The following is a 13,281-nucleotide window of genomic DNA, read 5'->3' as shown; positions in this document are numbered from 1 at the left end:
TAGGTAATATGTATATGTAATAAGTATAGTAGTAACCTTTCAAACAAAAGCAAAAAAGACTTATTTTGCTGGGAAGAAACATATTTGAAATGTATAGAAGACAAAAATGGCTATTTACCCTCTGATCAACACAAACTGAGATAATATCCACCTAATGTAATAGCTCAGTCACTGGGAAACAACGCTACAAGCAGACTTCAATAAGCTATGCAGAACAAGCTGCTGTTATGTCTATTTTGTATAAATGACATGCTTCATAGAACCTTCTTGTTACAGGCGTAGCCTGATAAGGAAAAAACACAAGCCCGACCATTACAAGGTTGTTTTCCATGCATCACTGACACTCGCAACTGAAAGCCTTAAAAAGTCACTAATAACTGAAACCCACCATCACTCAAATACAAAAGAATATGCCTCATACTTGACAAATGTAACAATGATCGCCATGTATAACCCCGACACAGATTTCTTTACTTGCATCATGCTGCTGTCTGTTTGCCCCTACCACCATCCCCGTAGTAATCATGGGGGTGCCACTTCTCAATATGGGGGGGGGGGGGGGAGTAGTCTAAAGCCTTATTAAGTCATCAGTCTGATAAAAAATGGTCGATTCTTCATCTATGATGATGTGCGTGTTATGTTTTTTTATTCCGCGTGTCGATTTTTTGGCCCACTATGTGCCATCTACTCTGTTTACTTTAAATAATATAATGTTACACATATGCCCTGCAAAGTCTATAGAAGATATAGACAGACTGTGTATGTTTCTACAAATTCATGGAGAGACGGGGAGCCGCTTCTTCATTGAAAGCAGTTAGCGGAGAGTGTGCATATTAAGGCGTTGTGCCGGCCGTGCCCGTATTGCGGGCCACAAACAGAAGGTCCTCAATATATGGGCAGCGGCCATGTACACACTGTATTACAGATGCAGACATGTTCAATATGATTGTCGGGCCGCAATTTAGTTTTAATATAAAAAATCCTGGCTGCCTTCAGCTACCAATGGAGGAACCTTACGAGATTACTGCATACATTGAACTAAATAAGAAATGTATGCAGTATGCTCTTAAGCTCCCTCTAGTGGCAGCTGCAGGTAACCAGAAATCTATTTTTGAAGGGGCTACCTGGGGAACAGAAATTATTTACCACTGGTTTTATTTCAAATATTTTCAAATAATGGCACGTAATAATTAAGTCCTGCTTTCAAAGATGATCCCCACACCGACCCCTTGCCACAAGAAAATCAGTGGTTTCTTTCTGTGCTGTGACGTGTTGACATAGCACAAAGGGAGGGAGAGCTGCTTCCCTCACCCATTTGAGTTGGCTCATCACTGATTGTAGTGAGACACTTCATACAAGAAGCTACCAGTGCCAGTCCCTTGAGCGGACGTGGGTTGGTCCTGGCACAGTTGCTCTCTGTACAAGAGGTGCAGGGGCCTGGCTGTCAGAACAGCTCATGATATGATGCCAAATGATTCTGGATAGTGATTTTCTGTTCTGCCAGATAACTCCTTTAAATCTATAGGGGTTTTGGAGCTCAATATCAGAAGAACAGAGCTCCAATTGCTATAAAGGTGTAATAAGAAACTAAGCAGTGCAGAGTTTTGAGCCTATTTATATATATATTTTTAAATCTATTCAAGGGTGGACACAGACTTTAAAGGGACACTGACAGGCCCAATAAGCATATTTAGGTATATATATGACAGTACAGGTCTTATAAAGTGTATTAAAATCATCTAAGTATCCCCCTGTCCACCTTATAAATACTGAAAACTAAAGTTTTATAACCTGCTTGTCTCGTATCCAATCTGCCCAAGGGGCGGCGTTTCATCTCAAATTGCGCCCAGCCAGCCGCTCCCAACTGCCGTTCTGAAGCCCCGCCCAGCTCATCAATATTCACTTCGCTGGGCGGCGGCTACAACTCTCCCCGACTCAAGTGCCCGGCGCATGCGCATAAAGCAGAGGCTGCAGCGGCCTCTAAGACGCGGACTGTCTGTACGCAGGCGCGATGTGACCCCGGCTGGGCGCATGCGCTGAAGATTAGACGGAGGACGTGCCCAGAGGATAGAATTGGCCATGCGTAGGATCTTGAGTCGGGGAGAGTTGTAGCCGCCGCCCAGCGAAGTGAATATTGATGAGCTGGGCGGGGCTTCAGAACGGCAGTTGGGAGCGGCTGGCTGGGCGCAATTTGAGATGAAACGCCGCCCCTTGGGCAGATTGGATACGAGACAAGCAGGTTATAAAACTTTAGTTTTCAGTATTTATAAGGTGGACAGGGGGATACTTAGATGATTTTAATACACTTTATAAGACCTGTACTGTCATATATATACCTAAATATGCTTATTGGGCCTGTCAGTGTCCCTTTAAAGTAAGGTCTTGCATGCTTTTCTAGGGATGCTTTAAAATTCAGGAAATCTTCACCTCCTCTTTTGTATGTTGTACATAAACAGTACAGTGTCTTGTGTGGCGCGATACATTTCCTAGAGCTACACAAACAACAATTGCATGAAAGGTGTAAATTATGGCTTTGCTTTTTGCATTTACTCCTCACTAGAGCATATTCGCTGCCTGCTATAGAGCTCTGTTACATGTCCCTTGTGTGTTGTGGGGACACAGACAATAGAACAGCTTGCTGTAATTTGCATACAGGAAGGTTACTATTGTTAACTAATTGCAACATTGAATCACCAATAGTTGAAGAATTCTATTTCTTAACAGAACAAAAGAAAGCAAATAACTTGGTTTTAAAACAAGACTGAGTAGTATGTGAAAGAGACGGCAACCATTAGAATTCCTGTAGGGGCACCATAATAGAGACCAGCACTCCTATTCACATTAAAATGACATCTGCACGGCTACAACTCGTCTGATGCTCAGCATTTACCTAAAGCTTAGAAAAGTATTTTTCCGCCAGTTAAGGTTGGGTTCACATCTGCGTTGTGAACTCCGGAACTGTATCAGATGTACATGTCGGCTTTCAGACGGACACAAAAAATGCTACATTCAACATTTTTTGTCTGACCGAAAGTTGGCATATGGATTACAGCGAATGGGGATCCGTCGGTGCATGGTGGTATCCGGCCTCTGTCGGAACAGACTGCCGGAGTTCACTGCGCAGATGTGTACCCAGCCTAAGCAGTAGTCTTTTCAGGTTCGGATGACACTCTACTGTGTGTGGGAAGCTCCCGATTCTTCCCCGATAGAGGATGCCAGGGTAGACAAGGATCGGGGGAAATTTATATTTTTGCCCGATGCTTTCTTCTCTCACCAGAAGTGCTCTCAGAAGCTTTCTCTGCTCTCCCCATAGAATAGACAAACATGTTTTGCTGAGTCGGGAGAGATAGTTGTCGGCTGATGGTTCAGTTGACACCTAATGAATGTATATGAGCGCCTTTACTGTTAGTGTGATGCCATGTTGGTCGATGAATGTGTAAAAACATAAGTGGTCATGGTTAAACCAGACTGATGCCCAGTCCTTTTCTTCTCTCAGCAGATAAGTTGCCATGTGTTTGGCAGCAGCTTTCGCCTCTCTCCCCAGTAAAAACAGATACAGGTGAAACTCGAAAAGTTAGAATATTGTGCAAAAGTCCATTTATTTCAGTAATGCAACTTAAAATTTGAATTTTTTGAAAAGGTTCAATATTCTAGGCTCAAAGTGTCACACTCTAGTCAGCTAATTAGTCCATACCCCCTGAGCAAAGGGGACCTCAAAATTGTGACTTTGGGGTTTCATAAGCTGTAATCCATAATCATCCAAATTATAACAAATAAAGGCTTGAAATATCTCGCTTTGCATGTAATGAGTCTCATATGTTAGTTTTACCTTTTAAGTTGCATTACTAAAATAAATGAACTTTGCACGATATTCAAATTTTTCGAGTTTCACCTGTAAGCCCGGTCATACTAAGCGTGTATGTGGGATTTAGGTTCCCCTATAACTGATATTTATCAATTATCCGCCGCATAGATGAAAATGTCTAATTGCTGGAAGCCCTACTGATGGGACCCCCACAGATCAATAGAATAGGGGTCCAGTTTCCCTGAGTAGTCGTGCAGTGGAGGAGTTAGACTGGTGCGCTGCTTGAACATATGCCCTGTCTCTGCCTTCCCTGTCAATGGGTCTGTACTCAGCTACCTTTATCAGTCCCATAGACTTTGAATAGACCCAAGGGCAAATCCTCAACCTGCACTCCATTCAAACTCCTCCACACTGTAATTGTGTAGTCAGGAGTAAGAGTGGCTTGGGACCCCCGTTCTAGTGACTAGTCGGGCGCTAGCATTCAAACAGTTATCAACTATCGTGTAGATGGGTGACAAATGTCTGTCAAGGGACAACCCCTTTAACAGAGGTGATGAAATATCACTCATAATGGGCAATTTTGGCTACTGCTAAGATTATTTGAATATCAAATTTTACTATATATTAATATGTAGCAGTTTGGTCAATTCACATAAGTAGCATAAGTCACAATGTATGTGCACCCTTGTTTCAAATCGCTATTTTGAACGTCACGGTCTCATGTCAATGAATCAACAGCGCGTACTGTCCATCTTCCTCACTGACAACACATGTATCCATTGATTTAAATGTTTATTCACACACCCTTGTTTTTTTATGACCTTGGTTTAGTGGAAAAACAACAGAAATATACACTACTTTTTTCCGTGGTACAGACCAAAAACGCTTATTGAAGTTTATCTATTAAAACCATTGACTAGGCATCTGTTCTGTCAGTGGTTTTCACTGGTCGTTGGTAGTAGATGCTCTGGAAACCCTTCTTCAGCCAAGCAGTAAACATGGAATACGGATGATATGGGGAACCATAAGATACATTGTACACACCATCTATACAAGAGGTATACGTATCCATAAACTAGGCTCCTTTAGTCTACAGTACCTTGTAGGAAATTTCAAAGTTCTCTCCTCCCCAGATCTGAAGACCTGGGTCATAAAGACCCAACTCGAAGAAGAACTCTCTCTCGATCGCAAATAATCCTCCGGCCATGGCAGGAGACCTAAATAACAAATGCATTGAGTAAGTTTTTGTCCCAGCTTCGCATAATGTGAAAATAATAAAATCAGAAGGCTATTAATATCAAGACCGCATTAATCAGACAACGGAGAAAATCCATATGAACGAAGCAAAGAGCTGCCAGGAAAGGTTCTAGATGAAGCAATGAGGGTTATTTGAATGCAATGAGCAGTAGTCTACTCTATATCCCTTGCATTTTTATAAATGACAGTGTAGTTTTACTCCGCATTAAATGTATTAGGCTTGTCTATGAAAATGAGAGGAATCTATGTGGTGGGGGTAAAGGGTCTTCTACAGGGACCAGGATAGTAATTGGGGATAAATGTTTCAGCGCTCATTCCCAATAACCACGCTGTGTAAAGGTGCCAAGGTTCACCGGACAAATGGGCAAACGCTTGTTCATCAGGTGATCGCATCTTTCATGCAGCACCTAAAATCATTATCCATGTAGAGCACAATGGCCTGTGTGAACAGGGATGTGCTTCCAACAAATTATGAGTCTGTATGGGGACAAACGATCACAGTATGAATTGTTCATCCCCATACAGAGGGAATGATTGCTGCTACAGAGGGCACGATCAGACAAGGTTTGGAATTCCTGATGATTGCCCTGTGCATCAGACTGTGTAAATGGACTCTAAGGGGGCATTCACGCAACAGTATTTTTGGTCTGCGTCTGATTTGCATTATTTGCGGATTGCACACAGACCCCTTCATTTCTATGGGCCTGCAAAAAAATGCGCACAGCACACAGACGTCATCCCTGTGCTGCTTGCATCCATGCGGCCAAGCGGCAAATTACAGAAAATGTCCTATTCTTGTCCGTTTGAGACATTTTCTCAATGGGGCCCGATATAAGTGCAGGATGCACATGGACCGCATCTGTAGCAGCCATAATAATGCATTTTCCCTAAAAGGATCTGGTCTGCTATGATGGCAATATTCAGTCTGCTTGCTATTAAAAGGGGTTGTAAAAATGGGTCTGCCTTTTTCCCCCCAGAAACAGCGCCACTCTTGTCTATGGATTAGGTGCGCCCTATGTTTGTGGTGTACACCTGACATGCAACTTTTGCAACTCTATGCAATACAGTCCCATATAACCTGCCTATACATTTATATACTGTGCATGCACACGGAACGCGTGTATACCACACAGTATATAATTGTACATACGTGCCATATGGGACTGTATATCATACCGTTACAAATGATGCATGTGGTGTGCGTTTTTTGTGGAATCCCTGTGTACTGATACATGTAGTTGATTACTTTTCATTACAGCCCAAAAAAGGGAGGGGGCGAACATAGGATGGTTTGGATATGCTAAGCGAATACATTGGAAGCATTTCCCTGCATATACCTCCGTTATACCGTAATACTGGGGATGGACATTGAGGATTGTCGTTTAGGCTTATAGTAAATTATTGGACAGAACGGCACATAGAACTAGGCATTTTGCTATTATTAATGTGATCTTTGAGGGGCAAGCAATTGTGCGTGCATGAATTAGAAAGCTTAAGCAGCAAGCCAGTAAGAGAAGTATTTTCCTATTGCATGCATGTCCCCTTGGTCCAAACAATTAACACCTCTATGTCCCCCAGCTTTTGTGTGTGCCACACTTTGCCGTCTCAGACCTCACAATTTACTCAGGACTGCCATTTCCTAGGCCATTCCTCCCCAGGACACAATGAAGCCCGCAGTAGAGAGGTGAATTCTCCCCCTACACACCCGTTTACGTTGAGAAGTAAACTAAGTGTTAATTCATATTAAGTGTAAGTGACAACCTAGCCATGCGGTTTCTTTAGGTGGACATTTTACATTGGGAATAGCAGCACTTCCATCAACATATGCATTTTGAATCCGTACATTACCCCCTCCCTGCTTCAATAAATCCATTATTATTTTTTTATCAGAATTCTATGCTAAAGAGGAGCTGTCACCTCTCCTGACATATTGCGGGGTGTCCCAGCACAGTCAGAGACTGACAGCACTTATTGGATAGTGTCAGGCACCCAGCTGGATCTTTATTGCTGACTGCTGGCAATTCATTCATAAACTTCAAGTAGGAATAATAGCGGGGTGGCACAACAGAGTTATTACATGGGCAATGTAAGCAATAACCAAAACAGACATGATAGTAGAGGTGATGGGTCCTCCTTACATGACTCCTTCTGACACGTACAAGCTTCGCCTTTCAGGTGTGTAGGAGACAATCTATACTATATCTTCCCTTTCTCCCGATACCGTTACACTCACCTCTCAGCTTCGGAGTAGGGTTAGGAAAGAGCTGAAAGGGGGTGAAGTCCTGCTGTACTAGGAGGTAAATCTGCAGGAAGGTGCTCGGCACCAAGTGAACATTACAAGGGGAGCTTAAAAATTCTGCGCATGCAAAAAATGAGTAAACAGTCTGTGGCCAGCAAAGCAGGGTATGCTTCACTGCTAGTAACTACCAGGAAAGGAAAACACAGAGTCCCGCTTAGCCCAAAATAAATGCATATACTCGTTAGCATATCAATTACAAAGTCAATACCCTTCACCAAAAATGGTGTTAACTCCTTACATAATGGAGCAGAAATTACTACTGTATACGCAGTGGTAGAAAGCATGCTGCCGACTGTGCAGGTAAAGAATAGCGTCTCCTTTATCATTTGCATGAGGTCGTGTGGCCATATATGTGTACAGACAAACATATATGGCGATGAAAGTGACACAGGAAGTGAAATATTACATTAACACCAAGAGGAAATTTATAACATGTTAATCAGGGTGGCCCACGCAAAAGTAGCCCTCCACCAGTGACAGTACCCACAAGTCACAAAATATGGTGAAAGTGGTCCCCGTTCACGTCTATGCATCTTTGGGCAGGTCGGATTATGTTGGCTGATACGGCTTGTGATGCTGCGGATAGTGTTTGTTATGTTCTCCTTGAGTTCATCCAGGGGATGTGGATTGTTAGAGGACACTTTCTGTTTTAAGTTTCCTCACAGATAATGTGGACAAGTCTGGGGAACCCCTTGCTCACCAGTGAGTTCCGTGAGGTGCGGCATGTTGCCCCATCTTTTGGACATTTTTTTCTTCTGCGGGATCACTGTTGAATGAAGAGCGGCAAGCAGTATCAGCCAACATAATCCAACGTGCCCAAAGACGGGAACAGGGACCACTTTCAGTATCTTTTGTGCCTTGTGGGTAATTAAGAAAAAACAATCCACTTACTCATTCATCTTGTCGTACGGGCTACTTTTTCGTGGGCCACCTTGTATAAGCATCCAGGAGATGACACTGGTGAGGGTCTGGAACCCCCTCCTATCAATGCTCAATGTATGGATGTCCATGGCATCCTGTCCAACATGCTTCACATGTGAAATTTCAAAGGATGGAAATTCCCAGGTGGCATCAAACAGGTTCGAGATTTTGAACCCTCACCAATGTTATCCTCTGAAATGCTTATATCGTAGATGATATCAGGGCGATTTCCACGTCAATATGCATTTGTCTATAAAATGCCTTGCAATGTAAGTCCTCCAGTTGCTCCCTTGTGTGATTTTTTTCCCTGTTCAGGCATGCCCGAGTTAGTATACCCCACAGGTAACAAATGCTGGGGGACAACTAGTAACGCAATGTCCAAAGCAGTTGTAACGGTGGGCATACGTGATTTTCCCCTTTCATCTACATGATGGCGATACACATGATAGCTTTTTACCCAGGGGACAGCTTTCAAAGTAGGCGAGATACCCATGGTAATGTTTATATCTCAGGAAAACAAAAGATCAGGCATGTTACACTCCAACATGCCCAATCATTTTTTTCTCTCTTTGTGGATACCTGGGTACAGATGTCCCTAGGCTTCTATGTGGTTTAAAAAAATCAACCATCTGGCAAACAGGGTCCTACAGATAGCTCTTAGTGCATTCATGACATATACACCAAATGCTGGGGAGAGTCATGATGTGAACACAGCCTTACCTGTGTATAGTGGAGGAATAGAACACAAAAAGGGCTTCAAACAAGAGGCCAACTCAGGACTCACATCTTTTCATATAATAAATCAATCACATACTAGAGGAATAATACATTAAGTACAAGCATAGTAATGAAAGACTGGTGGCTAGTAGGACTCTAGGAGAAGGTTGGCAGAGGTGGAATCAGACATGCAGTAACTTAGTGTATCAGTACATTGTATGGAAAGAAACCCGCAAGCCGTTTAGTGATTACCGATAAGGCTCAGTTTTTGTTTTTCTCATATCCTTTTCTCTTTTGGTCAAAGGCACCCGCTTCCAGAGCATACTCCAATCCCACGCTCCTCTAGCATACCCATCTTCATCACCTCCCCCTTGTGGTATTATATGATAATTGTTGCCATCTATGACATCTATCAGAGGTACAGTGCATGCGGTTCTGCGGAGTGGTGGTGATGCAGGATGAGGATTGACACGAAGGACAAACGTACGAACAGAAAAAGGATGGTGCAGGAACAAAAAAAAAAAAAAAAAAAAAAAGGGGACAAAAACAGAAAAAAAAAATTTAGACAAACATGTACATAAAAGATAAAAATCACATTCTTTACCAATAAGGTTCAGTTCTATGCTTTCGTTTGGCCTTTTCTCTGTCGCTTAATGGAATTCGTTTCCATAACATGCTCCAGTCCCAGGCCCCTCGAGCAAAACCATCGCTATCCCCACCTTGCTGTGGCTCAATGGTATAAACATTGCCATCAATGTAATCTATTAGTGGAACAGTACAAGCAGTTCTGCCAGGATTTCAGGAGGGAAAGCAAATTCACAACAAAAAAAAGACACGCAAAATTAGAAATATAACATTAACAAAGCAATAGCATCAAATACTACATAGAAAGAAGAAAAAAAAAATCACTGTAGATAGTGTAGGCCACGTTATATGCAAATACAGTCATAGTATCAAACAATCTGAAATTTGATAAAAATACAGGGAGTGGCACAGTTATGGTTTTACAAACTAGAGAACTTTACCATTGTGATTCAAGAGGACCTAGATCATCAAGACCGGCGCTTTCTTCACTGGTCTTGATATCCCGTGTGCTGCCAGAGGAAGTGCCTAATTTATGATAAGCAGGCCTCACCATACAGGTCCTTCTAAAAAAATTAGCATATTGTGATAAAGGTCATTATTTTCTGTAATGTACTGATAAACATTAGACTTTCATATATTTTAGATTCATTACACACCAACTGAAGTAGTTCAAGCCTTTTATTGTTTTAATATTGATGATTTTGGCATACAGCTCATGAAAACCCAAAATTCCTATCTAAAAAAATTTGCATATCATGAAAAGGTTCTCTAAACGAGCTATTAACCTAATCATCTGAATCAACTAATTAACTCTAAACACCTGCAAAAGATTCCTGAGGCTTTTAAAAACTCCCAGCCTGGTTCATTACTCAAAACCGCAATCATGGGTAAGACTGCCGACCTGGCTGCTGTCCAGAAGGCCATCATTGACACCCTCAAGCAAGAGGGTAAGACACAGAAAGAAATTTCTGAAGGAATAGGCTGTTCCCAGAGTGCTGTATCAAGGCACCTCAGTGGGAAGTCTGTGGGAAGGAAAAAGTGTGGCAGAAAACGCTGCACAACGAGAAGAGGTGACCGGACCCTGAGGAAGATTGTGGAGAAGGACCGATTCCAGACCTTGGGGACCTGCGGAAGCAGTGGACTGAGTCTGGAGTAGAAACATCCAGAGCCACCGTGTACAGGCGTGTGCAGGAAATGGGCTACAGGTGCCGCATTCCCCAGAAACAGCGGCAGAAGCGCCTGACCTGGGCTGCAGAGAAGCAGCACTGGACTGTTGCTCAGTGGTCCAAAGTAATTTTTTCGGAAGAAAGCTAATTTTGCATGTCATTCAGAAATCAAGGTGCCAGAGTCTGGAGGAAGACTGGGGAGAGGGAAATGCCAAAATGCCTGAAGTCCAGTGTCAAGTACCCACAGTCAGTGATGGTCTGGGGTGCCATGTCAGCTGCTGGTGTTGGTCCACTGTGTTTTATCAAGGGCAGGGTCAATGCAGCTAGCTATCAGGAGATTTTGGAGCACTTCATGCTTCCATCTGCTGAAAAGCTTTATGGAGATGAAGATTTCATTTTTCAGCACGACCTGGCACCTGCTCACAGTGCCAAAACCACTGGTAAATGGTTTACTGACCATGGTATCACTGTGCTCAATTGGCCTGCCAACTCTCCTGACCTGAACCCCATGGAGAATCTGTGGGATATTGGGAAGAGAAAGTTGAGAGATGCAAGACCCAACACTCTGGATGAGCTTAAGGCCGCTATCGAAGCATCCTGGGCCTCCATAACACCTCAGCAGTGCCACAGGCTGATTGCCTCCATGCCACACCGCATTCAAGCAGTCATTTCTGCAAAAGGATTCCCAACCAAGTATTGAGTGCATAACTGAACATAATTATTTGAAGGTTGACATTTTTTGTATTAAAAACACTTTTCTTTTATTGGTCGGATGAAATATGCTAATTTTTTGAGATAGGAAATTTGGGTTTTCATGAGCTGTATGCCAAAATCATCAATATTAAAACAATAAAAGGCTTGAACTACTTCAGTTGGTGTGTAATGAATCTAAAATATATGAAAGTCTAATGTTTATCAGTACATTACAGAAAATAATGAACTTTATCACAATATGCTAATTTTTTGAGAAGGACCTGTATATCAGGCACATCCCCCGGCAGCTCTGATCTCCTGAAGATTTCTGGTTTCATTTGTGCCTGAAAACTGGCATAATATATGAGGAGTTTGTCCCGGCTGTTGGTCACGCCCCCTTCGCCACGCGCTCTTTTGGGAATGTGGTGAGGGTGGCGTAAAATGTATTAAAACATAGGTTTGAAACTTTTTAACACTACTTTTCTGGTGCAAACTGAAGACAAATCTCCACCATAGTGTTCATACTCCTTCTGCAAATTAGCCCAATACCTTTTTAAGGTTTAGTGTAGAGTTAAAGGGGTATGGCAATAAGAATAAACGATTCCCTATCTACTGGATAGGGGCTAACTGTTAGATCGGTGGAGGTCTGACCCCTTCATGAGAATGGGGATCCTTAAGAATAGAGCAGCAGTCATGAATGCGTGCGTTTGCTCCATCCTATGGGGCTGCCACAATTTGCTGGGTACAGTGCTCAGTTATCTCTGGCAGCCCCATAGAGTTTGAATTGAGCGGCCATCAATGGATCGGGTATAATCTGTCGTATACTCAATACCCCTTTAATCTACATAAGCAGTGGGAAATTAGTTACTATTAGAGGCAGTCAATGAGCTTAGCTGAACTCCTATAATCTAGTGGAAACATTGGGTAATCGAGCAGGCTGCCATATATGCTAGTGCAACCAATCTAGGCGTCACCAGTTAATGCGAATGGTCTGCAAACATTCCTTGGCAGAGTCAATTTTCCACTGGCTATGCACATCGAGGGTCAGTTTGGCTGCCCACAGAGAGACTGATTAGTTTGCGGATTTCACAGAGATGGCCGGGCAGAAGGCCTATGCTTTACTGCGGACTGTAAACTGCATTTGGTAGACCGCCAGTTTCCTATATCGGATAAAGAACACCTGTATCTCCAAAGCCTTGGCCGCTCTTACAGGTACACTTTAAGGGGCAAGCGTTCAATCCAATGCCATTCCTTACAGGAAATAAACAGTGATTTACAAGGCCTCTCGTTCAATCAAACGTTACAGCCGTGCAGGGAAATTAACTTCTATGCAAATTTCAGAAATGAATACACGTCCTACAATAAATTGGAGAATTCAAAAGTAATCAGAGCACATCCATAGAAATAGAACATTTTCCGAGAAATCTTCAACCCACACCGTAAAGGTAATCAGATCTTGCTTGCAAAAAGGCAAAATAAAATTTCAGAGCTCTAACAGAAGTGCCCCGGTTACTGTTCAGAGACTATTTTCATTTCACTTTTGATTTGATTTAGAACTATTCTCCATCATGGTGTAATGTGTTTGGTACAGAGCTTTCCTTGTGTCAGGCAGCCACATGGTACAGCAACAGAAGAAGACATATAAAATATATTATTCTGGCGGTTGGTCACAACTAGGGATGAGCGAACTCGAACTGTATAGTTCGGGTTCGTACCGAATTTTGGGGTGTCCGTGACACGGACCCGAACCCGGACATTTTAGTAAAAGTCTGGGTTCGGGTTCGGTGTTCGTCGCTTTCTTGGCGCTTTTTGAAAGGCTGCAAAGCAGCCAATCAACA

The 13,281-nt window shown here is 42.7% G+C and overlaps 1 protein-coding gene across 2 annotated transcripts in view; it reads right to left on the bottom strand.

The window, feature by feature from the left end:
* GALNT7 (polypeptide N-acetylgalactosaminyltransferase 7) overlaps positions 1 to 13,281 on the bottom strand; it is a 156,184-nt gene that overhangs the window by 28,971 nt on the left and 113,932 nt on the right. The window contains exons 6-7 of one of the 2 annotated variants that reach the window (XM_044297138.1): positions 9,604 to 9,786; positions 4,905 to 5,022 (exon numbers count right to left, since the gene is read on the bottom strand). In XM_044297138.1, coding sequence (XP_044153073.1) covers positions 4,905 to 5,022; positions 9,604 to 9,786 — 301 coding nt within the window. Of the gene's footprint in view, positions 1 to 4,904; positions 5,023 to 9,251; positions 9,435 to 9,603; positions 9,787 to 13,281 lie in introns of both variants that reach the window. The other variant, XM_044297137.1, reaches the window with a different exon arrangement.

This window comes from Bufo gargarizans, chromosome 1, assembly GCF_014858855.1.
Source record: "Bufo gargarizans isolate SCDJY-AF-19 chromosome 1, ASM1485885v1, whole genome shotgun sequence".
In the NCBI taxonomy this organism is placed as follows: domain Eukaryota; kingdom Metazoa; phylum Chordata; class Amphibia; order Anura; family Bufonidae; genus Bufo; species Bufo gargarizans.
The sequence above is the reverse complement of the archived record's forward strand: the minus strand, read 5'-3'. Positions and strand labels throughout refer to the sequence as shown.